General features: G+C 47.0%; 1 protein-coding gene across 1 annotated transcript in view; it reads right to left on the bottom strand.

The window, feature by feature from the left end:
* KCNK12 (potassium two pore domain channel subfamily K member 12) overlaps window positions 1-15,282 on the bottom strand; it is a 52,020-nt gene extending 36,738 nt beyond the window's left edge. Inside the window, exon 1 of the mRNA XM_033175787.1 lies at window positions 13,839-15,282. Within this exon, the coding sequence (XP_033031678.1) occupies window positions 13,839-14,229 (391 nt within the window). The 5' untranslated portion in view covers window positions 14,230-15,282. The remainder of the gene's footprint in view (window positions 1-13,838) is intronic.
* Window positions 15,283-26,573: the final 11,291 nt, after the last annotated feature.

Below are 26,573 nucleotides of genomic sequence, written 5' to 3'. Positions count from 1 at the left end.
AGAAGGAAGAATATGTATGTTTGCATACCAATAGAGTATAAATTAACAATGCATGGGGAGTGGGTAATGGCAGGAACTAAGTCCAGGAAGAAGTTAGAGGAAGTGAGACCCAGTGAAGCTGGCATTTGTAAGTGGGCACTTCATCCACTGTCACAGGAGAGAAAGCAGCTCCACATGGTGGGTGGATTTAGGGGTGTGAAGATAAGAAAGTCCCCTTCTGATTATTTCCTCAATGGAGTGTGAAAAAAAAGGTAATTAGCAGAGAGTGAGGGGAATGGGAGGCTAAAGGTGAGAAGAGGGAGGATAAGTGGAGGACACAGTAGGAAGTACAGTGGGATGGGGGGGTGCTGCCAGTGTGGAGTGTCCAGCTGGTACTAAGGGTCACTAATTTAAAGTTGGACCAGTCAGCATCTCTGCATAGTTTCTTAGCCACATTCAGCTGCTTGGGGGCAGATGAAAAGTAAGTGGAAAGTTGGTATTGTAATAGGAGTACCACATAGGGAGAGAGGGGCAAGGAAGTTAAGGGTCTCTGAAAAGGGAATGAATCCAAGCTGGGTTAAAAAAGAAATGCAGGCTCAAAGAAGGTGGTGGAAAAACAAGAGTGGGAGTGTAAAGGACCTGTAGGGACCATATAGGGTGAGATCAAAGGATGGGAGCTGGAAGCATGGGAGGTAGTGGTCAGAGGTGAGATGTCTGGAGTCAAAAACTTTGAAAGTAATGCAGTTACTAGTAATAGCAAGGACACAGATAGAACCAAATGACCTGCTGGGGTGGGATGGAAAGAAATATGGTTATAGATGAGATGGTTAAGGAGCCCAGTTCTTGGATGCATCATCTGTGGGAGGCTGGAGAACGTTGGAGAGGAACTCAGTGAGGTAGACTTCAGTAAATGGGCAGGAGACGCATGCTGGCAACCCCAATGACAGAGCTTGCTATGGTTTGAATGTCTCCTCCAAAACTTATGTTGAAATCCAATGGCTACTGTAAGACTTTTAAGAGGTGAGAACTTTAAGAGGCGATTGGGTCATGTGGGCTCTGTTCTTACGAATGGATTAATGTCATCATCACTGGGGTGGGTTGGTTATTGCGGGAGCAGACTCCTGATAAAAAGATGAGTTTGGGCTGATTCTGTTCCGCACTTGCTCACCATGTGATGCCTTCCACATGGATGACTCTTGCCAGATGCTGGAGCCCTCTATCATAAACTTCCCAGTCTCCAGAAGTGTGAGTTAAATAAACTTTTTTTTTTTTTTTAAATAAATTACCCAGTCTGTGATATTCTGTTATGGAAGCAGAAAACAGACCAAGACAAGCTAAAATTCAAACGCAAGACCAGGGCCCCCAGCATTCTCTCCCTAACCGTTACATTGTACTGCAAATTGTCACTTGGCAATGCAGATTTCTTCATTCTTAAAATGGATACATGAATAATGCATACCTGCCCGGCTGAACAATGCACATCAAGGAGCTTTGTAAGGCAATTTCCGTCTGTTAGGCATACAATCCAATCTCTGCTTGACTGTGCCAAGGGGCCTGAACAACTCCAATCAGTACAGGTGTACGACTCACTTCAGTTCTTGTTATATACTCTTCTGAATTGCCTTCTGGGTCATGTATATTGCTCACTAATTTGATGTTAGGGACTGAGATGCCTTAGGGATTTGGGGGCTGTGTGAAGGTAGAAATGGCAGTAAGGTGGACTTCATGCAGCTGCTGGGTTCCTGACATTGATTACAAGTTACATCTCTCTGTAAATATAATGGGGTATGTTGCTGCTTACAGAAACTTTGGAATGAATCCCTTTGAGAAGCAAAGCTTTCTTTTACAAAGCAGGTCATCATCTGATCATCATATTTTACTTTTTATAAAACAGGTACCTAGGTAGAGTTGGGAATCTTGGAAACAGCCATTCATTCAAATTTACATTGATTCGGAAAATATTTCTGTAGCCCCTCCCATGTGCCATGCCCTGTGCCAGGCACTGGAGACATGGAGGGGAATGGAGGAGACAGAGTTCTCATCTTCCAGGAACCCAGAATCTGGCAAGAGAAGCAGATGCTAAGCACACAGTCACACAAGTGATTCCATGCCAAGCCAGCAGGAAGTGTGGGGAGTGACAAAGAGGGTGCTGGCAGGGGCAGGCCCTGCAGTCTCACTTCTGCACTGACACAGGCAAGGACCTCTTCCCTGCCTGCCACTGAGGCTGCCAGACCTTCAGAATTAGCTCCCATGCGATCTCAGCTTTCCTTCCCCACCTTCCATTTTAGAAGAGAACCCAACAATCCAAACCTGCATGGCCTCCAAAATGCACCCTGCCCCTAGGAAGTGCCAACACATGCAGCACAGGCAGAGGCCCGTGTCTACCTTTCCCTCTCGCACCTGGGCTGTCCCTGCAGCATCCCTGGCAGGTTCTGGTGTTAGCAGCTAAACAGGCTCACACGAGACGCTCAGCATTCAGAACACTTGGCAGCAGGGAAGGAGATCATGGCCATTTGGAAAGGATTAGAGAGGAGTCACGTGGAGTGCGATTCGGAGTTTGCGTTTATCTCAACTGAAACTTTCCAGAAAGCTGGGACAACTGATTCCAATAAAAGCCTCCCCAAGTATTTTTGGAGGCATTGTGATGGTGCTGGGCCGTGTGGGTGGGGGTGGCTTTTCCTGGTTTGTGGAATTGCATTTCATTACTGATTAAACTTCCGTCAAATTTGTGAAGCAACATCCAGTTTCTAAGGAATGTGTCCTGGGCAGGTGAAGAGAAAAGGTAGAACCACCGGACTGAGAGGTGGAATTGAGCAGGGCCTCCTTATGGCTAAGAGATGTGGCCAAGGCCAGGGCCAGATAGGAAATCTGAGTCAATGGGAAAACTAGGACCAGAAGCCCTCCTAGTTCAGGACTGAACTTTTCCTACCGCCTTCTGCGGATAACAAGCGCTGAGGCTTAGAATTGTCTAGTTTGGTTTCAGTCCAGGGCAGGGTCAGGACAAGGACCCAGCTGACTCAGAGAGCCATAGAAACAGCACTGCCAGGGAGAAGAGCTCCAGAATGAGCTGGCTGCCCTGCTGCACACCTGCCAGCCACTGAGAGAGCATTAAAGCAACGGCCCAGCAGAGGGGCTTATGCACAGCCAGCCCCTCCAGCTGCAGGGGTGGGGGGCCCAGCAGGGAGGCCCTGGGAGGTTCTGAGAACCTGGCCTGGGCCCAGCTTGCTCAGTTTTTATTTTTTGTCATTAATTTCCAGCAGTCCAGGGTTTTCAGTTACTCATTCATTCTATCCACTCAACATATGTTGATTAATCACCTACTTTGTGCCAAGTATTATGCTCCATGATTGACAGAAATTACCTCTTTGCTGCACTTCCAAGTAGTCATTCAATGCATAGCTGCTGCCATTATGGTTATTATCATGTTATTAATTGTAACAGTGACAAGCACTACTAAGATGTAGCTTCTGAGGTGGAGAAAGAAGAAAGTGAAGTTTTCTGCGTACCTACTATGTGCTGGGTCCTGGGCCAGCTTTAGACACATTTTATCCCACTGAACAGTGGCTTACTTCGCAGCTGGGGAAGCTGGCATAGAAACAAATAATTGTCACAGGTCTGAGGGCAGTAAGAGGGACTTCACAGTAGGTCCCTCTCTAGTGGCACCATTTGAGCTGGATCTTGAACACTGATTTCACCTGGTAGAAAATAGAGAGGAAGGGAAGGGCATTCCAGGTGAAGAGAACAGTATATGCAACATCCTAAAGGCTTAAAGTATGAGGTAAGGGGGACAGAAGTTAAGGATGGCTAGAGAGGAGGGTAGTACTGGCAGGTGCTTGGTGCAAGGTCTGGGCAGGGTCTGTCCCAGGACATGACCTTAGGCAGAGTCTCCCTCAAGCCAACCAGCCTTCAGGAGGTGAGTTCTGAGCTGGCCATGTCCCCAGGTTTTCCTTGCTGGTGTGCTTAAAGGAGGCCCTCCTGTTTTTTTGGTTTTCTGTCCTACCTGTTCATGCCCACTGCAGCTATTTCCAGTGCAAGGCTGAGGGTTCTCAGGTCTGGGCGAGAGCTCGGTCCTCTTCAACAAGTTCTCAGAGTTCTGGTGAGCTCTGTGGGAAGCACGTGCTCTACCCTCTCCCATCTGGTTGGCAGCCTCCTTCACAAAGAGGTACTAGGTGGTGAAGGATAGGAAGTAGGCAGCCCTCATTTTAGTGTAGCCACTGACACTGCCAGAAGTACAGCACAGCCAAATCCCAGAGTCCCCAAACTGTGCTTCAGCTCTCGCTGATGCCTCTTCATCCTCCTCTTCCACCCACACAACCCTGCAGACCCCAGACTGGGCTGTGGTTCTTCCCCATCTGTGGAACTGCACAATTCAGAGACAGCAGAGAAAATCTTGAGCAGTCAGGAGCCCTGGATCCTCTATTCTGCCATTGATTGACTTGCTGTGTGATGCCAAGAAAGTTGCTTAACCTCTCTGAGCCTGTCTTGTCATCTGTGAAATGGGATATAATTTTCTTTGCTGTCCTAGGATTTTGGGGAGCTTACTGAGTAAACGCAGATAAAAACACAGTGAACTGGCAAACATGACATGTGGCAGGGAGGGGAGTCAATCAGGGAGACCAACAACGCCTCCATTATCCCCCTCACTCCCTAGAACAAAGGCACTGGCTGCTGGCATGATGGAGAGTTCGGAGAGGGGAGATGCTGGTGGGCTCTGTGGCCTCCCCTGGCCCCAGATCCTGTCCTGCCCCAGGAGGCTTCTGCCTGGGAAGGGGGTCCTGGTGCTTCCTCCACCCAGCAGGGAGCCATGGTAGTCCCGGGATGCAGGGAGCAGCAGCCTAGCACCCACACATGGGGCTATTTGCTGCAGTGCCTTCCTTTAGCGACCTCCACACAGCAGCCATGACACTGGACCCACCCCAGAGAAGTGTGGTGGGACCTGGCCTCAGCCAGCATCCGGCTTCCCTGCTACTCTTCAGCTCCATGACCTCCTCCTCAGCCTAAGCACTGCCAAGAGGCCCCAGCACACCTGGAAAACAAGGAGGGTGGGCAGCAGTGTGACTGCCCAGGGCTCTGCTCTCGGTGTGGGGGGCAGAGAAGCACTGGATGTCACTGGTCTAACTCACCACTCAATCATTCATTCAGTTATCCACCAATTATGTCCTTGACGATGATTAAAGAGCACTGCGCCTATGAGGGATGATTAAGATATTCTAGTTAAGGACCCAAAGAAAATGCATTTTCAAAAGTACCCTTCCAGGCCGGTTATGTAACAGCATAGGACACAAAAACACACCCGAGAGGCAGTGACCAACCAGACTGCAGCAGGTGCCACACTGCAGGGGGGCTGAGGCCCAGAGGACTGGACCATGCAGAGGGTGGCGTGGCCGGGTGGGCTACAGGGAAGGAAACGTGCCTCGGCCTCCCCTCCTGCACAGAGAGGCAGGGCAGGGCTCACCAACACGGTTGCCGAGATCTGGGGAGCAGATGCTACTCAGGGTTACCAGGCACTGCACCCATGGGTTAGAGCCTTCAGTCTTTAAAGTAACCCCATGGGGTAAGAACCAGCATGGTCTTCACTTTAGAGAGGAGGCAACTGAGGCAAGGAGAAGTATATCTACTCACCGAGACCACACAGTTTGAATATGTTAGAATCAGGACGTAAATCCAGGCAAGCAGGCTGGCTGCAGTGCTGGTGTGTTTAGAGTCTACACTAAACTATACTGGAAGGATATGAACCAATAGTCTTCCCAGATATAAGAACATCTGAGCTAAGAAGGGGCTCAAAGGACCTTGGGCATTCCCTTCTTTTAGTAAGGGAGAAACTGAGGCACTGAATGGTGATACGTCCTGCCTAAAGCCACGCAGCCAGTTAGTGGCAGAATCAGGTCTAGACTCCTAGTGCCTGACTCACCGCTGTTCTCTACCCTAAGGACTCCAAGTGCATCAGCATAGGCATGGCCAGGAGTTCACGAGGAATGTAGACTGTCAGATCCCACCCCAGACCTACTCAACAGAAACTACACGGTAACCAGATTCCCAGGTGATTCCCAGGCACCTTACAGTTTGAGAAGCACTGCTGCATGTTATCCTACCTTGCTGGTCTGGAACATCTGTTGCTGTGAGTATAAAGACACTGTGTTTGAACATTGTAAAATCTGCAATTACAAGGTTCTGGATGCTTCATCCTGAGGTCACCTTGGAATGAGATCCTCTGGGATCTGGAGGAAGCAGATGGAGGAGAAACCCCAGAGCTCAATTTTTCTAAGGGCCCAGGCACACCAGTTACCACTGACCTGCTAGTAAGCCAGGAACTTAGCCCTGAGTTGGGGGTTGACCAAGCACAGGGAAGAAGCAGCACTCACAGACAGAGTCCAGAGCATTCTCCACCATAGCCAGTGGCCGCCTGAAGAGGGGACCTAGAGTCACCTGGTAGGTGGCTAGGGAATGGCAGGGTTTGGGGTAGAACTTCCGGGGGCCAGAGTCTCACAGCAGTGGTGGCAGCCAAGAGTTGGCTTAGGGTGAGAGACAAGGGGCTTCAGTACCCTTCTTCATTTTCTACCAGCACCTCCCCAACCTCTTGGAAAGTGCTGTGCTTCTTGCAGTTGCAAGTCCCTCCACCCACTGCTCCTCGGCAACTCTCCCTGTGTAGAAGCTCTGCAGAGAGTATAGAGAGTATGACCATGTCTCTTAAAAAACTTTGGTGATGATCACGGCTGGACTCTGCCCAAAGCACCTACTTTGGGCTCCACACACTTTCTGGGTTGCTTGCTGGTGACCCCATGCAGAGCCCCAGACCCTGGAAAGTCAGTGGAACTGGACAGAAAAAATGGAAGGGCCAGAAGAGCGGTACTCCCTTGCCTTGCTTGGGGAGGACTCCTGAGCTGGGGGTGACCACAGGAATAGACCAACGACCTTTTGTTGTTTCCAAGATCCTCTGAATCTGAGGCAGCCAAGCAAGGCAAGGGAGTACCGCTCCAGGTGTCAGGGATGGGAACACTTACCAAACACTTACCCAGGGCTACCACCACCATCTCCAGATCAAGCAGGAGTTTTTACCCGAAGCCCCCCAACAAGTCACTCAGCCTGCATTCTGCTCCTCAGATGCCCACCCTTCTCTCCAGCTCCTCCCCTCTGTGTGCAGCGCAACACTCACCTCTTCTGGGAAGCCTTAGTGCCCTCTCAGAACTGTGCTGGATTCTCTACCTGTCTATGTGAAAAGTGTGTGTGTGTGTTCGTGTGTGCTGTTTGTGAGTGTGAGAATTATGTGTGTAAGAAAGGGTGTGGGAGGGTGGGAGAGGTACACCTACCTTTGGCAATATTGATATAACTCTTCCAGGGAGGATGAGAGCTCAAGCTCTCAGCGAATCCCCCTCTGACTTGCTGGGTAACTTGGGCAACCTCTCTTCCTCTCTGAGCCTTGTGTAAAATGAGGAACGAGGTTAAATTCACCCTCTTCAGCCTGGTCTTGGAGATGCTCTAGGGCTCCTCAGAGAAGACTTCAGGGAGCGGGTGTCATCTGAGGAAAGGCCCACTGGTCCGGACTCCAGGCCCCACCCCCAATTACAGCAGCTCTGCTCCTATTTGCTATAATGGGCTGATTGTTGGCTTTTGTTGACAAAATGGTCCACATGCCTGGGGAAAGTTCTGAAGGATCTTTGTGGTGCTTCCAGCTAGAATACTCTAGGAGTGTACCTTTGCTCCATTCGGCGCAATTCTGAGCTGTTCAATGCTGGGGCCCTTGGGCGTAGTCAAGACTGAGTGGAAATACATTCTCTCTCAGCTGGCTTAGCCCAGGAATAGCGGCAGACCATTCCTGGGAGTCCAGGGGAGAACGGGGGGTCCAGGTACCTTTCTTGTCTCAGTGTTTGATGACCTGGCAGTGCCCCCACCTATTTTTTCTTCTTACCTTTCTCCACTCACCCAGAACTTCCCAAAGGAAGCTACTCTCATTAAAACAAGGGAGGTTGAAAACGCTAATGCCATAGCCTTGTTCGGAGGCAGTTCAGCTCCTGGAACTGAGTGCAATCCTGGAGAAAACCAAGTGGATGTGTGGCCCCTTTCCATGGAGCAATTAGCTGGATAACTGTCCAATCGCTGCTAGACTTTATAGAGGCATAGGCTCAGATACAAAGAGACCAGACAGTCTCTCGCTCCAAAGGGGCTGGCCACAAGCACCATGAAGACAGCAGTACCCACTGACTCAGCAATTTCACCAGCTGGAAGTCATCCCAAGGAGATATCACAGAAAGAAAAGGTCATCTTGCATAAAGATGATCACTGTGGCATTACTCAAAATAGCCGCAAAGTGGGAAACACCCAGCTATCCAGCAATAGGGGTAGTAAATTATAGAACATCAACTAGATGGAATATTATGCACCCACTAAAATCAGCCTATGTGGAAACACAGAAACAACATCAGTAACAAAATGTTAATAAAACAGAAGCAACTCAGTACACATCAGTTAGTTTCCTTCCTTTTTCCTACAAAAGGCATGACAAGGAACTGCAGGGGAATGTGCAAACATGAAGAGTTGTGTTCATGCAGTGGTATCATGAATGACTTGTTCTCTTATTCCTACAATAAATAATTATTGTTTACTATGGGCTAGGTCTGATGCTGGATGCTGAGGATGGAGCAGTGAATGGTAATACATTTCCTGCTCTCCACTCAGAGTTTCAAATTTAAGAAGATATTTTCTTCCTAAATGTCCTTCAAAGCTGTCATAGCACCATCTTTCAATAAAAAATAGTTGATGAGACCGGGCATGGTGGCTCCCGTTTGTAATCCCAGCACACTGAAAGGCTGGGGTGGCAGGATTGCTTGAGCCCGGGAGTTTGACATCAGCCTGGGCAATGTATTGAGGCTCTGTCTCTTAAAAAAAAAAAAAAAAAAAAAAAAAATTAGCCAGGTATGGTGATGTGTACCTGTGGTCCCAGCTTCTTGGGAGGCTGCAGTGGAAAGATTGCTTGTGCCCAGGAGGTTGAGACTATGGTAAGCTGTATTCGCACCTCTGTACTCCAGCCTGGGCAATGGAGTAAAGACTGTGTCTCTTAAAAAAAAAAAAAGTTGATGACAGAAATACGCAAGGAAGGGTGCACCTCTCCTTCTGGATAATGTATTTCATTCCAGATATCAAAACTATCTCCAGCTGGATTACATACATGTTAGAAGAACGTTGAATGTAAATGTGGTAGTGACATTTTGGGCTTTTAATGTCTTAGTTTCCTTCGTAGCAAAAAGAGTTTTTAAAAATCTATGTTGAAAAAGAGGGAAAAAGTTAGGACTTGTTACTAATCTCGTGGCTGAATAATTAAGTGTGCCTAATTCTGAAAGTAGCAAGCTAAATTATGCAGTGCCAAAAGTGACAACTCTTATACCTACACCATCCCGTCTACAGCGGCATGATTTTAGCTTTATAGCTAAAAAACGCTGCCAGAAAACCTAATAAAAGGAAGCAAAAATATTTCTGTTTATATCAAGCTGCCATTTGAGAAAGATTTTAAAATATGTTCTTTCCTATGTGTAAATCTGATAACAGATGCATAATTAAAACCCCAGTGGAGAGTTTCCATTTAATCTTTTCAAAGTTAACTGATAAACATCCTTTAGGATGTGAGGTGATGGGTTCTCTTTGGATTGTTTGGAATATCATTGAGCTGGAATACTATCTTCAAGAACATTGTTTCGTGCTAAAAGAACACAAGACGGTATCTTCAGGAGTTCATACAATCACAGGAGGTGCAGACAACATGCCAGAGGTCACACATGCATCTATGATGAGTGATGTTTGTCTTAGATGTTTATTAATTGGGGGAATGAATAAATGAATACATTCACATGAAAGCAAACTTGATTTCAACCCCTAGGGAATATGTCACATAGCATAAATGGGAGAAATAATAATTACCCAGGATTTCAGTTCTGTGTAAGCAATCAGTAGGAATAATTTAGACTACAAAGTGGATTTTTATTTCGCTTGAGCTATTCAGATTAACTTTCTACACAGCCTGAACGGCTGCTGAATAATCACAGGCAAAATTTTCCACTGGTACCGCACTGTGTAGACACACGTGTATCTACACGATTGCAAACTGCCCAGCTGTGGATATGGGGCCCTGTTCAAACCAAATGTCAGGACAAACATTCTACTTCATCGTGCTGTTCTATGTAACCTTGAGTACACACAGCCATACCTATACCTGTCATTACATCTTCCACCAGGTGAAAGCCCATTCCTGTTCCTTCTTCCCCTCCTCTACACACATGTGCTCTCAAGAGTGTGTGTGTGCATGTGCCCACACACGTGCACACACACATACACACACTGGTGCAAAAAAGGGCAGAAAGCAAGTGACTTCCGTCCTTAGACCACAGTTTGCCAGAAGTTCTCCTACTTGCTAGTGCCCCATCTCTGCCCTTTAGGCTGGCTCTTGCCTGTCTAGCTATCTAAGACTTGCCAGATGCTTCTAACTTGTCTGGTTTGTAACATCTGTCTTATCCTTCAAGTTTTCTCTAGACTTAATCAGTTGATGATGTGACCAATAGACTAGCAGACCAGTCCCTGCCCTGGACACACACACACACACACACTCTTACACTCAGATAGACAGATAGACATTATTAAATATTTCAATCTCGAACAAGAACGTTCCCACCAATTATATGCATGAAATTGGTGGATATTGCACAAGTTGGTATCTGGACCTAGCTGAACCCCTCATTAACTGTGTGACCACTGACAAGTCCCCTAACCCTGTGCCACATGAGATTGGACCAAAGGTCCCCTTCTTGTTCTAATCATCTTCAGTGAGGATGGCCAAGATATGTTGCTCATAAATGCTGCGATCCAGCTGCCCATGTTGGGATATGCCTTAATCTCTGCCATGTAGCATAAGCTTTAACCTTTCAAAATACAGCCTGATACACACAATCATGTTATGGAATGAATGGAAGGAAAGATTTCCTATACTAAAGTCTAGATGAACCATATATCTGGGTCTACACAACACACACACACACACACACACACACACATATGTCCTTTTGATTAGGCAGTATAAATAGCTAAACCAAATCATTTTGTTCCCCTGAATTCCACAGCCCTGTATGAACCATATACACTGTGATATTCATCAAATAAAACTGAGTACATGCTAATTTTCCTCTTCATTGGATAAAGAAGCAGATAAAGAATTCTGACTGCCCATTTTTTGTAAACTGAGCTTTGGCTCCCTGATCTGTTGAACCCATAAAAGCATCAATAATAATAATGATTGTCTCTGGAGATTCAGGCTATTTAAGAGAAAGGAACTATGTAAGCAGAAGAGAAACTGACCTGTGGAGATCTTTACTTAAACCTCATCCAAATACATTTTGCAAAGAGAAAGCTGAAATGCCAATTATGCTACTTGGGGATTTGGTGGAACTTATTTGACTGATGGAAGTGACCAATTTGAACCACTGATCCCAGAATATCCCAGCAGGGGCAATAACCAGCCCTCTTGGCATCCCCACAGAGGGCTGGTTCAACCCAGGGCTGTACACGGGCTGGTTTGAATGTTTCCCTGCAGATTTTGGAAGCAACGTGCTGGGTCACTCGTAACATAACCACATGCTTCAGTGTAGCCCTCCTACATTGCTTGCCTACATCTGAAAACACAAATCAAGAAAGAGAATATAGTTCCTTTCCACTTGACTAAAGAACAGCCAATCCTGCCAGTAGACTAAAGGCTGGGGCATGGAACAATTTCCCAACACACTGACTTGATTTTGTGTAAATTACTGAAAGAGAAGCTTTAGAAGCTGTGGCTGGGCTCAGAATCAGTGCCTCCAAAGGGGTACTGAACGACAGACTGATGGAGCTCATCAGAGAGGCACAGAGACCACAGGCCATTGGAATGGGGCTTTATTTGGATGGACTCATGGTCTAAAAAGGAAAGGGACACTGCCAACAGCTTCCCCTTTAGCCTGTGGGTTCCATTAGGAAGCCAGAACATGTCACTGGGAAAAAGTGCTGTGGCCACCCAGTATGTGCACAGGTGCCTCCAGGTGGAAGAAAGGGAAAGGGTGTGTTTACAAGAGGAAGAGCACAAGTCAACAATGAGCTATGGATGCATGATGTCATCCTCCAGGACTAAGCATCCTTAGTACTTTTAAAGCTTTAAAAAAAAAAAAAAAAAAAAAAAAAACTCTAGTTGCTATAGCAACTTGATGCAGCTCTTAAAAGGGGATTTTTGAGGGGGTCATTTTATATCTTCTATCACCATAACAACATGATATAGCTTTTTAAAGGGTATTTTTATCCAATTTGTGTGTGCCTTGGACGGGGGCCATATTTGCCTTTTCTATTTAAAATAATCAGATCAAGCATGACACATGAAAAATCATTGAAGGCAAGGAAGTGCTTTCATAGACTATACATATACACTTAGAGAGACATCTCTAGCTGCTCATATGCTGCACATGGAGGCAGCCTCTCTCCCTGCCTCCAACCAGCCATCTGCTGTGGCTTATCCTGGTCAGTTAGAGTCCATGCCTCTGCATCTGAACTGGCATACCAAACCACTCCAGAACGTGTGTCTATGAAATCCCTCACTTCTCAAGCCCAGCAAATCCAACCCCCTCCTCCAAAACTGCACAGGAGACAGTGCCTTGGGGTGACTAGAGGTGTGACCAGCCAAGTGCCTTCTTCCATCCTGGGATTCAAAGCAGGAGTTGGGGACACACAAAGCCTTGTCAAGGTGATAAGCATGCATTTCTGCTGCACTCTATACAGGTGAGTGGGGGGGGCTTTGTTTCACATGACACCCAGGGAAAGTGGGGGATGGGAAAAACGAGTGAGAGGAGAGGAAGAGAGAGGAATGAAGGGGTGGATGGAGAGCAGGGGTGGCTCCAGAATTTCTCCACAGGAGCTCAGAGGCAGCAGTCTGGCCACACAGAGAGGGGCGGGGGCTTGAAGGACTCTTTACACAGCATTCTTCATAAGGTTGAGAAAATGTGAACTGTTTATATCCAAAAAAAGGGAGAAGAGATGATGGAAAGAATAGGGGAACTATCCCTGCTCCCAGCTACCCCTTGGTACCACTAATGGTTGGAAAAAGTGGCAAGGGTACAAAGAAACGGTCAAGAAATTGGAGAAGGGGCTGGGAGTTGGGGGAGAACACAAGGAAGGGAGGCAGAACAGCAGCTGAAGTCCTGGCCTCAGGCTAACGGGTTTTACTTTTGGGGGGCAGGTAAGGGGCGGTATAGATTGTAGGAGAAGCAGGTGGGAAGGAGATCTAGGGAAAGTGATTCTGGGGCAAGTGGTCACCCTCTCCAGGGTAAAGGAGTTAGAGGCCACTGAGGGGGAAAACACGGTAAAAGAAGAAACGGGGGAGACTATGAAAAGAAATAAAAGCGCTGAGGGTGGAGAGAGACGGGGCTTTTGAGATCATCCTGGAGAGGAAACTGAGGACCGGGGGTTGTGGGTGGAAAATAGGAAAGAACAGGTAGCCCTTGGCACGTATTCTTAGAGGAGAAAACGGAGGCTCACAGAGGTCAGGTCACAGAGCCGGCCAGTGTTGGAGCGCAGGCGGCCCGGATTCTCCCCCATTAGGCCACACTGCCAGGCAAGCCACCGGGGGGGTGAGCGCCAGAGGTGGGCTTTCCTCCCTCACTGAAAGCCGGGAGGGAGACAGAGAGAGAATGGGGGCCGGCGGAGAAGAGAGGGAGAGACAAAAGTAAGCAAAGGGACATTAGAAGGGAAGGGAGAGACGAGGGACGCTGACCGAGCGGCCGAGCAGTGGAAAGGGCGGCAGGTGAAAGGCACAGAGAGGAAAGACGCGCGGTGGGGGGGGGGGGGGGCGGCGCGCCGCTCACCTATGGTTGATACCACGGTGCCCACGAAGTAGAAGGCGCCGGGGAAGTCCCAGCGCGGGCGCAGCGCGTCGGCGCGGACGCCGGCGGCCAGCGCGGCCTCGTAGTGCCGGAGGAAGGCGCGCAGCTCCGGCTCGGCCACGCCGTGCGCAGCGCTGAAGTTGCGCAGCGTGGCGCCCCAGCGCGCCCGCGCCTCCGCCTCGCCGGGGCTCTCCAGCGCGGAAAAGACTGTGGCACCCGCCACCAGGTAGAGGCCGATGAGCGCCGCCAGCAGCACGAAGCGGCCGGTGTCCTCGTTGAGGTGCGAGCGGCGGCAGCAGCAGCAGCAGCAGGAGGGGCGGGGCAGGCGGCGGCGGCTACGGCGGGGCGGGGGCCGGGGGCTGCGGGAGGACATGGTCCGGAGCTCAGCCCCGGGGCCGGGGCGGCTCTCTGGGCCCGGGCCGCGACATCCCCCCGGCGGGAGCAGGAGCGTGAGGATGGTGGCCAGGGGTCCGGGGCTGCCGCGGAGCCCCTCGCCGCCTTCCCAGAGCCCAGACGGAGGGGCGCCTCCGCCTCCTCCCCGGCACTCAGGCCACACGCGAGTCCCGTGGCCCAGCGGGTGCCCGGGCAGGGGCGCTCCTCTCCGCGCCCCGACGCCTCGCCGGCTCCCGCGGCTCCTTACCCGCAGCCCTCGGGCGCGGGGCTTCGCAGCTAGGCCCCTGCCGCCCGGTGGCCGGCGTCCGCGGGGCCCCGGGCCTCATACTCCTCTCCAGACAGGCCGCGGGCTGCGGGCGGGGTGGGCCGTGGAGCCCGGGCGCCTAGGACCGGGACGCGGCAGCAGGACGGGGAGAGAGCCCCCGGGGGCGTCCCATGAGGCGTTCGGGCTCGGCGGCTCCTAGGTGCGGGCTGTGCTGGCAGTCCTGCTCCCGCCCCCGGGGCTGAGCTGGCGGCGTCGGCTTCGGAGCCTCGGAGCCGAGCCGAGTCCGGGAAAGCGCTCCTTTCTCAGCTCCAGCCGAAGAGCCGCCCGGCAGGGAGAGGCGGAGTCACTGGCGCCCGGGGCGGGGTGTTGGGGAGGGGTGAGTAGGGACAGGAGGGAGGGGGTGGAGAGTTGGGTTGCCGCGACGCCTCCCGGTGGCTCTAGCGGCACTAATGCGGGGCACCGGAGCAGGTGTCCGACTGCGGTGCGGGCTACCACCTCGCCGGGGAACCTCGTCTTGCTCCTCCCTGCGGTTCGCCTCTGGAATCCCTCCCTTATCTCATGCCGCGGTGAAACTTTGCTCAACTTGGTGGTGCTCTGAGGTCTCCAGGGCTGGAGGCCGCGCGACGCGAATCGCCGACACTGGTTTCTCGGGCGTTAGTCCGAAGTTTAAGTAACCTTCGTTCACTCCTTTGCCCTGGATCGAACCGCAGCCCCAGGACGCAGCGGGTTCCATTGGAAACGGGAAATCGGGGAGAGGCAGTCGCTGGGCTCCGGGCGACCCGGGAACGAGGGCTTTTGCTCCCCCTCCCGACCGAGCGGCGGCCGGCGTCAGCACCGCGGACAGCGCATCGGTGCCGCAGCCGCGGGCGGGCGCCGCCAGGTCTGCAGGGGTCCGAGGCGCGGGCAAGGCTGCTCACCCCTCTGCGCTGTGCACCCCAAACCCTCCCTGTTTTCCTTTTTACCTCCCGTGTGTACCCCCTCACCCGCCCCCCGAGGCAGGTGCGGTCGCTGAAGCAGGCTGCTAACAGGGCGGGGACGCTGCGGAATAGAGACGGGGGAGGAGTCAAGCGCGGGTGGGGGACCAAGGTGCCACCAGGAAAAAGAGCCCAGGCCCGGCATTCGCCACCCCAGCTCACCGACCCCTCTAGCCCGGGGCGGGGAATAAGACCCTGGCTGCGGCAGAGTGTAGAGGAATAGAGGAGGTGTAGGGGAAGCTCACTAGCAGCTCCCCTGAGGCCGGCGCGGGGAACGGTGTGCTATGGAACGCCCCGGGCAAATGGTTGCCCGCCTATGCCCCACCGCGGCAGAAAAACACGACGGATGCCCCGCGCGGCTGCGGGTGCTTCTCTGCTGGACACAAGCCGGCTTTGCCGGTGCCACAAAAGTTCTGGCGAGGAACACCCTCAGTACAGGCGGAAAATCATCCTCTTCGGGCAGCCAGCTCCTTCCCTGTCCTCCCCTTACTATGGACTGCGGGAAGCAAGACCCTGGTGATGATATGATGGCAGCAAATAAAAATAATAATGGTGACTATACTTAGATATCCCAGGTGGGTGAGCGGTGGCAAAAAGCAGACCCCTGCCCCCTGCCCCCTCCACCCATTTCCAGGTAGGGGCTAAGGTCAACCAAAAGTGGTGGCAGCAGCGTCAATTACAGGTCATAGTACTAAAAGTGTTCCCTCTACTACTCACTGAGCATTTCACGCCTTCGAAACTAGGGCCGGTCGCAGAATGAGAAGTGGACTGCAAACAGGAGAGCTGTGAAAGCTGAAAGACATCTGACTTGGGATGTTGATTGTCCCAAACCAGGGTGCTCTGGAGATTTGGTTCTTCCCAGATATGCTGCCTCAGTTTATAGATGGAGCCAAGTACACTTCCCTCTGTGTTAGGGACAGATGGGTAGAAACTCCACCACCATCATGTCAAAACCAGGCTTCCTGGCACTGGATGGCATGTGGCTAGTTTTGCAGGGCTCTTCTTAGAATGGGGCTAGGGTGTCTTTGTGTGAGGGGGAGAGTATCTTATCCACCAAGAAAGCTGAACCTCCCTTTTTTCTGGAGCACAGTAGAAGGTGTATACAAACACAAATTTTTGTTATTGCAGACTGTTGTTATTATTGCCAAAACAGTAAACTCTTTCTCCAAGGCTTTGGCTCCCCTGGACTCTCCACAGATGCTGCCCTAGGCCCTGTTCCCCCAGTACGTCCACTCTTACAGCTTTAGCACACAGTAAGGACTGCCCTGTCATGGACCTTTGGGGCTGGATTCCACTTGGCTGGTCAGCTCTTGACAGAAGCCCTGAGAAGTGTCATTCTAGGAGTTGCCCTGGAGACTCCAGATGTAACTGAAGGGCATTGCCAGGCCTCTCAGAGGCTATCTTTGCTCAGACTCCCCAGGCAAACACAGGGTACTTCGCTGCAGTGTTCTCTGCTTCTGGGACCAGTTCCTTGCCCAGTTGGCAGAAGGCCTGTCTTGTCCTCCAACTTGCTATTCTAGCTTGATTAGCAGCAAATCTCTGGCATCAATCTCGGCTCTGAATGACCTAATCAATTTATGTAATAGGGAAATGATGAGTTCCCTGCACATAGGCACAGGGTTTTTAGGGAACCAGCCCCGTGATGAATGCGGCTTTTGCCCACTAAATCAATATTTAAGCTACTGACTTCCAGCTGGCTATGCTCAGAGCCTTTACCTCAGTCCTGAATTGCTGCAATAGACTCCTAAGGACGAGGGCTTGCTTCGTGTCTCCCGACTTAGGTACATCCTGCCTGCAGCTGCCAGTCATTGCTGTAATCATGCCCATCTGATCTGATCATGTGATTGACGTATTTAAACCATAGTCTCCAATGGCTCCCCTAAAGCTATAAAAATGTAGTTTTTAAACCCTTGAGGCTGCCATTCAAAGACCTTGATGAAGTGATTCCTAACATATCATTCCAGCCTCATCTACTAACTTTTACTTATTCCCCAAGTACTCTATATCCAGCCCAATCACCAGGCCTTTACTTGTGCTGTGGCCCCTACTGCAGCACTATCTTCTCTCTTCTCCTCTCCAGGCTCTTTAAAAAAACAAGCTCAACTCAAGTTAGACATTTTTTCCAGAAAGTTTTCCCTTTGTAGGATATTTTGAGCCAATCATTTTGATGCCATCTTTTCAACTCTATGGTTATTGAATCGGCTATGCATGCAAAAATTTCAGATAAGACATGCAAGCAGGTACGGCCTCTCTTTTTCTTTTCTGTCTCTGTGTGTCTTCTGCCATATGTGTATATATATATATGTATATATATATATACACACACACACAAGCACAATATAGGACTGTTAGCCAAGAAAATTAGGTAAAGTCAAATGGAACCAATTGGCAACTCCACTCCTAGGTATATACCCAAGGAGATAAACAAAAATGTACCTTCACAAAAACTTGTACATGAATATTCATAGCAGCACCATTCATAATAGCCAAAAAGTAGAAAGTGGTGAACTTGTAAGTCCATTAACTGATTAATAATAAATAAAATGTAGTATATTTATACAATGACATATTTGGCAATAAGAAGGAATGAAATACTAATATATACTACAATGTGCATAAATCTTGAAAATATACTAAGTGAAAGAAACCAGTCACAAAGGACCACATATTGTACGATTCCATTTGTATAAAATGTCCAGAATAGACACATCTATAAAGACAAAACAACTTAGTGGTTGCTTAGGGGTGGGAGTTCAGGAGAATGGGAGTGTCTGCTAATGGGGATGGGGTTTCTTTTGGAAGTGATAAAAATGTTCTAAAGTTAATTGTGGTGATGATTGGACAGCTCTGTAAATATACTAAAAAGCATTACATTGTACACTTTAAATGGATGAATTGTATGGTATGTGAGTTACATCTCAGTAAAGCTGTTAAAAAGCAAATACAATGGGCTGGGCATGGTGGCTCACACCTGTAATCTGGGGAGGCTGAGGCGGGTGGATCATGAGGTCAGGAGAGCAAGACCATCCTGGCTAATACAGTGAAACCCTGTCTCTACTAAAAATACAAAAAAATTAGCTGGGTGTGGTGGCAGGCACCTGTAATCCCAGCTACTTGGAAGGCTGAGGCAGAGGAATCGCTTGAACCCGGGGAGTCAGAGGTTGCCGTGAGCCGAGATGGCGCCACTGTACCACTGTGTACTCTAGCTTGGGTGACAGAGCAAGACTCCGTCTATAAACAAACAAAAAGAAATATGAATTAAGATAATCTTTATCCAAAAAAATGGAATTAGAAATTTATCCCAAGGAAAATAATTTCTTTTAGAAGTGAGAAAATTTAAAACAATTTAGTTGTGTTACAGAGAAAATTATGAAATTAAATTTGAATAAAGGAGTTGGCTCCAAAATACTTTCTCTTAAAAATTAATCTGTGATGGTAAAATTTTGGTGACAAGTTTTGCATTCCAAGGAGTAGCAGATCCAAAATGTTCTGGTTGCCTTCAAACCTCTTTGATCTTCTTGTTCTCAGAATTCCTCTAGTACTCATTGTCTGCATTACTTATTGGCAATTAGCTGTGTAACGGATACTTTTTTTTTTTTTAATATGGAGAAGATGGTTATCTCTATCCCGTGAAGGGTCAGTTGAATTGCCTTCTTAGTAGTATAGATACAGCAGCCCTCCTCCCCCCATTCTCCTGGAATTAAGTTTTTATAAAACCTTTTATGTTTTAAGTCATTTGACAAATGTTTCCTCACACCTTGTTTCACAGAGCTGGTAGCTGGGAAGAAGTGAACCAGTTTTACCCAGGGCCTTCCAGAATGGAAGAGAAAGACATCTGACTTGTCTTCCGTGAATTTAAGGTCAAGCAGTCTTGTTGAGGAAAGCATGGGGAGAGTCTGGTCACAGCCCAGGAGCTGGAAGAAAGGCCCCTTGAAATAAAATTATTCTGGGGAAGCAGGAGTCTGACTGGAGGCTTAGACAAGGGTCTACGTGTTTTGGTGACACGGGATGTAACTGATACTGGATGCCCTGTAGTTCAATCTCCCTAGAACTCTGTGAGATTTGAAGACAAGTGTTGACTCTGGACTTGTGACCTGAGAAGACAGTAGCCTTGGCTACCAGAAGTGGTTCCTTATGATGAAGTGCATCTTGAGTGGTGATAGGCAAGACATGTCTCAAATGTGCAGCAGCACTTAACCATAACATTTGTAATAGCACTTATAATACTGTCCTCCTTTTCTTTCCATTGGCATTTGGAGGACAGGGTTCCTGTTGAACTGGAAAAAAACATGGGTAACATGCCTCTATTTTCATATTGCTCTTGTGTCTAGATGTTCTATCCATTATTGAAGGTGAAATATTTGAGGTCTGCAACTGCAAGAGTAAAACTCTCTAGTTCTCCCTTCAATTATGTCAGTGCTGCTGTCATATATTTTGAGGCTCTGTTGCTTGCTGTATATATGTTACAATTGTTATAGCTTCTTGATAGATTTACCCTTTTGTTAATAGAGATGGTGTCTGATTTACAGTGGTTTGACTTACAACTTTTTGACTTTACGATGGTGTAAAACCATTGCAATTTTCACTTAATGTGTAGTACTCAATAAATTACATAAGATATTCAACACATTATTATAAAATAAGCTTTGTGTTAGATTATTTTGCCCAATTGTAAGCTAATATACATTTTAGACTTAGGATATTTTCAACTAATGGTGGCAATAGAAAAGAATTTATCCCAAGGAAAGTAATTTCTTTAAAATAAAAAAATGGGAAAATTGGAAACAATTTAACTGTGCTATAGAGAAAATAATGAAATTAAATTTGTATGTAACCCTATCATAATTTGAGGAGCATCTGTATATGATATCCTTTTTTTGTCTCTTATAATAAATTTTCTTTTTGAGACAGGGTCTCACTCTGTTATCCAGGCAGAAGTGCAGTGGCACAATTATAGCTCACTGCAACCTAAAACTCCTGGGCTCAAGCAATCCTCCTACCTCATCCTTCCAAGAAGCTGGGACTACAGACATGTACCACCATGCCTGGCTAATTTTCTTATTTTTTGTAGAGATAGGGTCTCACTATGTTGTGCAGGCTTGGCCTCTCAAAGTGCTAGAATTACAAGCATGATCCAGTGCAACTGGCCTACAACAATTTTTGACTTACAGTCCATTTTTTCTAATATTAGTATAGCCACCCAAGTCTCTTTTGGTTACTGTTTGCATGGAATCTTTTTCCATTCTTTCATTTTCAACCTATTTGTCCTTAGATCTTAAGTTAGTTTCTTGTAAACAGCATATAGTTGTGTCATGAGACTGTCTTATAACTCAACTTGTTAAAAATTTGTGATTGTTCAGCTGTTTTCTGGTTATTTCCAAATAACTGATGAACAGATATTTATTGAGAACCTACCAGGTATAAAGCAGTGTACTATAATCTGTGTGTGTGTGTGTGTGTGTGTGATGAACCTTACTCTCCCTGCAAGAGCTTAGAGTCTGGCTGAGGTGATAAGATGCACATGTATGAAGCAATAAGGACTATGACATAGCAGATACAGTTAGGAGCTGACTGTGTGGTACTGGTCATAGGAGGTCAGAGAAGGGAGCCTGTAACAAGGGCTGCAGGAATCAGAGGAAGCTTTGGATATCAAGAAGAATGGGGTCAAGGCCTAAAGGATGGGTAAGGTTTGGATTGACTGAAAGAGAGGGAACATCCCAACCAGGAGTATTGACCTGGGTGCAAGTATAGAAGCCAGAAAAAACATATTGCATTCAAGGAACTATGGTGGGCTAATGTTGAGTATGGGTGAGAGGAGAGGGAAGAGTCTCTTTCTCATAATCCAGGACCTCCATTGGTGGCCTCTCAGCCTCTCAGTACAACTTTAGGGCATAGACTAACTGATGCTGTGAAACCCAAAGGTGAGTTTTTCCTTCTAAAATGAGAGTCAGATATATAATGTATGTGGACTCTGGCTTAATGAAGCCAATTTTATGGCAAACTTTGTTTCCCCACAAACATGGCCACAATGAAAGGCATAAACTATGTCTGCAGGGGAAAAGGAAAACAAATTAGGAACATATTGGGTGCAAAGTTGGGGGCTCTGGTATTAAAACCTCCCTGGACTCAGTTGCCACATCTGTCTTTGTAAAGAATGTACTATGTCATCTTTAAGTCCCCATAATATTTGAGGATTAATGAAGCCACCAATTGCTGCCTGTTGACAGGGAGTTTGGAAATGAAGACAAGAATCCCAGAGTGAAGAGGAGCCTTAAAGCTCTGAGGGCAACTCCTTATTTCCTAATCCTCTTGTCCAAAAAGTTGTGGGTTCCTTGTCTGAATGTCTCTATGGAGTCCTGTCTTCTAATGCTGAATCACTCTTTATTAAGAAGTGATTTTTAAAAAATGATTTTAAAATATCTGTTTCAACTCTTTCTTATTTTAAAATCTAATCCAGATTTTTTCGTTCTCTAGGAAGGCCATACATGTATTGATTTTTGTCTCAAATGGATTTTGATATAACTTTTTAAGACTGTATAAGTAATGCATAATTAAATTCTGATATGACTTTTAAAAACTATATAAGGTAATGCCTAATTAACTTAGAATAATTGGAAAATTCACGAAAGCTAAAAATAAGAAAATAAAAATTACCCCAATTCTATCATATTATGCAGAGAAAATTACTGTTATCAGTCATTTTAATGATCTTACTGCCTGGTTGGCTGGCTTTATCTATCTGTCTACCTATCTACATATACATACGCATATTTGATTTTAGTAAAGTTATAGGATATTTTACATACTACTTTAAACTTACTTTTTAATTTAACATCATGTATCTTTCAAGACATCTTTTGATTTAAACTTACTATGTGCCAAGTACTGTTCAAGGTACCTGAGACTATTCAATGAACATAGAATTTATATTACTTTCATGTCAATAAATACATATGAAATATCATTTGTTGGCATAGTGTACTCTAAAATAAAGTTTTAGCTGAATTTCACATTGGTAGGTATTGCTGGATTCTTAAGATTTCCTGTTCTTCCCTCTTCCGTCTTTAGTTCATCACTCTTTTTTTTCCCCTCTTAAAATATCAGCAAATGTTTGAGTTTGGCTTCTCAATGAGACTTCTAGTTCCCACACAAATATCTGTTCAACCTCTTTTTTTAGCAACAGAACACCCATTTTATTTGAGATGTCACTGTGACCAGTTACAAGACCCTATTTTCCATTCTCCCTTATAAGGTGAGACTGTATTTTTTAATTCTAGCAAAATATTATGTGGGACTTCCAGGAAGGCTGCATAAAAGAAAGCTAATTTCACAGGAAGGGGGGCCCTTTTGCCCTTCCACCATTTCTCTTTCCTCAGTCATGCTTCCTGGAATATGGATGTGATGACTGGAGCTCCAGCTGCCATCTTGAATCATGAGGTGACTTTGAGGATAGAAGCCACAGTGTGGAGGAACAAGTTCCTGCTTGAATGAGTCTGAGATTGGAATTTAGACCTTCAAATGTGGTGAAACCATCAACAGGCCTGACCTTCATTTGGTTCAATTTTTTGTCTCATCTCCCAATCTCCCCTCTTCTCTCAGGTATTTGTACCTTGTGTTCTTATCATGATTGACTTTCCTGTGGGATTTTTCCTTCCACTTGGTTCCTCTATATTCTTGCAGTTGGGAGAGGTGAAATATCAATAACTTTCTAATCCAAAACCAATAGGCTGTCAGAACCAAGAGCAAAAACAAAGCAAGGGAGGAAGGCTTAGGAGAAAGATACTGGAGGGTTGCCATAGCTAATATTTCATCATTTGAATGAGTCAGGAATCTACGAATATTGAACTGATCTTTTCAGAGAGTTAGAGCATTTGTTTTAGCTAGGCAACTCTAAAAAGGAGATGAGACCCAGAGGAGGAAAGAATGGAAGGTTGCATTGGAAGTAGATAGATTATGGAAGCAATGATTTTTATAATGAAACCATTCTCATTTATTAACTTGTCTGTGGGTTGTGAAACATGCAAAGGCGAGATTTGTTCATTAGACATTAATTAAAACTGCAATGCTGAAAATGGATCACAGCATAGAACATGATGTTTGATGTAAAGAAATGCGTAGCAAACGGGGGGTGACTGTTTTACTTGGTAGTAGCCCAGAAATGAGCATTGGTGAGTGGGGAAATTGGAGGAGGGGTGTGTAGTGGGGGAATAATGTCTGGAGGGGTAGCATTGGTGGAATTAGGTGTGGGGATGGGTTGGGGAAAAGAGTCTTGGGGATGGCTTTCCAGGTATTACATGGGTCAATAGGGCTTCTACGGGGAGGAATGTTTCTTGTGAATAGAAGGTCTTCTTTATAGTTGAGCACATGAATGTGGTCAGTCAGCTTCCCTTTTTCTCCCTCCCTCCCTCCCTCCCTTCCTTTCTTCCTTCCTTCCTCCTATATAACAATTTATTTATTTATTTATTTTTCGAGATGAAATCTCGCTTTGTTGCCCAGGCTGGAGTGCAGTGGTGTGATCTCAGCTTACTGCAAGCTCTGCCTCCCGGGTTCACGTCATTCTCCTGTCTCAGCCTCCCAAGTAGCTGGGACTATAGGCACCTGCCACCATGCCTGGCTAATTATTTTGTATGTTTTAGTAGAGACAGGGTTTCACCATGTTAGCCAGGATGGTCTCGATCTCCTGACCTTGTGATCTGCCCACGTCAGCTTTTAAACCTCTATTCTGTGCCAGGCACTGTGCTATTAAGGATCCTAACTCATTTAAAATTGCCTTTATATTAATGACTGGGTAGGAGGGAGAGTGGGAGTACCATTAGGGGCTGTTGGAATAGCAGATAAGGAAGCTAAGGCCCAGAAGGGAAGTCAGATGCACTCACTTAGTAGTGCATTTGCAGTCTCCATCAACCCAACAATCCCCTGGGCTGGCTGGCCTTGAAGTGGATGGTATTCTAGCTCCTTATAGTATTGGACCCTCCTGCATGCAAGTTCCTTGGGGCTCTTATTGAATATACAGGCCTTTCTGTTCAGAATGTTCAGCCTTATAGTAGAATTCAGAGCCTTATAGTAGAACAGTTGGAGGAGAATTGTCAGATGGAGATGGAGAATGAAAGGGGAGACAGAAGACAAAAGCTGGAGAAGAAAACAGCTCGAGAAAGGTTTGCTGCAAAGTTCAAATCTTTCCATGCATATTGAGCAGGAGGAAAAGTGCTAAATAAATGCATTCTCAAACATTGATTACAATCTGTGTGCGGTTGTCTCATTGTATGAGCCATTATTATGTTATACTTAAAAAGCATAATATACTGTAACCTGAAGGTAATAAGTCAGCCAAAGCACTTGCAGGATTCATGCTGGGATAGGCTATAGCCATCCTTGGCATTCTTCATAAGCATATTTTATCAGGAGAAAACCTCAGGCTATGGTGGAGGAGGCCCCACCGAGCGAAAATGCCAGGATTCCAGTGACTCTCTCCCCTCTTCCCAATTCTCTTAACAGAAGCTACATCACAAAGGGCCCCAGGCTCATTGGCAGGATTCCAGTTTGGTTTGCTAATTTCTTTCTCCATCAAGTATTACGGAACACCAATTAAATGCCAGATCTGTGGCTAGGTGCTGGATCCAAGAGCCAAAATTGATGTGGTTTCTGCCTTCATTGAGCTTCAGGATCAAAAGTTACACAAGTCAATGAAAAATGACCATGGTGACAATGGCTATGAAGAACTATGTTGTTTCAGGAGATGCATATAGAGATATTTGACCTAGGCAGGGCTGAGACAGGTAGGCATTGACCAGGAAGAGAGTGAGTGAATGACAGAGGGCAGCTGTGCAGCTTGGAATGGCATGCCAAGGCTGTTGGCAGGAGGAGAGAACTGTGGAAGACCACTGTGAGGGCATTTTGGGCTGGGCAGAGGTCTGATCCTACAGGGCTTTGGAAGCCCTGTTACCGGAAAGTGATCCCAATCCAGATCCCAAGAGAGGGTTCTTGGATCTCATGCAAGAAAGAATTCAGGGCGAGTTCATAGACTAAAGTGAAAGTAAGTTTATTAAGAAAGTAAAGGAATAAAGAATGGCTACTCCATAGACAGAGCAGCCCTGGGGGCTGCTGGTTGCCCCTTTTTATGGTTATTTCTTGATTGTATGCTAAACAAGGGGTGAATTATCTATGCATTCCCTTTTAGACCATATAGGGTAACTTCCTGATGTTGCCATGGCATTTGTAAACTGTCAGGGAATTGGTGGGAACGTAGCATTGAGGACGACCAGAGGTCACTGTTGTCGCCATCTTGGTTTTGGTGAGTTTTAGCCGGCTTCTTTACCACAAGCTGTTTTACCAGCAAGGTCTTTATGACCTGTATCTTGTGCCAATCTCCTACCTCAACCTGTGACTTAGAATGCCTAACTGTCTGGGAATGTAGTCCACTAGGATTCAGCCTCATTTTATGCAGCTCCTATTCAAGATGGAGTTTCTCTGGTTGCAACACCTCTGACAGCCCCATAAGAATTCCTAAGAAAAAGGGGAAGCTGTGGTGTTGTAAGCAGAGGGTGATGGACTCACCAGCTCCTTCTGCCTCACCCGAGGTCTCATTGTACATCAAGAGAAGCCTGTTTAGAGCCCTGACTCCCTCTCTCTTGCGCTTGCCCCATCTAGGGATACCCAACTGCCGTTTGTCACGCGCATCTGTGTGAAGAGACCACCAAACAGGCTTTGTGTGACCAATAAAGCTTTTTAATCACCTGGGTGCAGGCGGGCTGAGTCCGAAAAGAGAGTCAGTAAAAGATGGTGGGATTATCATTAGTTCTTATAGGTTTGGGATAAGGGTGGAGTTGAGAGCAATGTTTTGCCGGCAGGGGGTGGATCTTACAAAGTACATTCTTAAGGGCCAGGAGAATATTACAAAGTACCTTCATAAGGGCGGGGAAATATCACAAAGTACATTATCGCAAGGGTTGGGGAGGACATTACAAAGTACCTTCTCAAGGGTGGGGAGGGTGTGTTGTCAAAAAGTCAATTGATCAGTTAGGGTGGGGCAGGAACAAATCACAATGGTGGAATGTCATCAGTTAAGGAAGGAACTGGCTATTTTCA

The sequence above is a fragment of the Trachypithecus francoisi genome, unplaced genomic scaffold, assembly GCF_009764315.1.
Source record: "Trachypithecus francoisi isolate TF-2019V2 unplaced genomic scaffold, Tfra_2.0 Lachesis_group17, whole genome shotgun sequence".
NCBI lineage: Eukaryota > Metazoa > Chordata > Mammalia > Primates > Cercopithecidae > Trachypithecus > Trachypithecus francoisi.
Note: the sequence above shows the minus strand (reverse complement) of the source record. Positions and strands in the feature narration are given on the sequence as shown.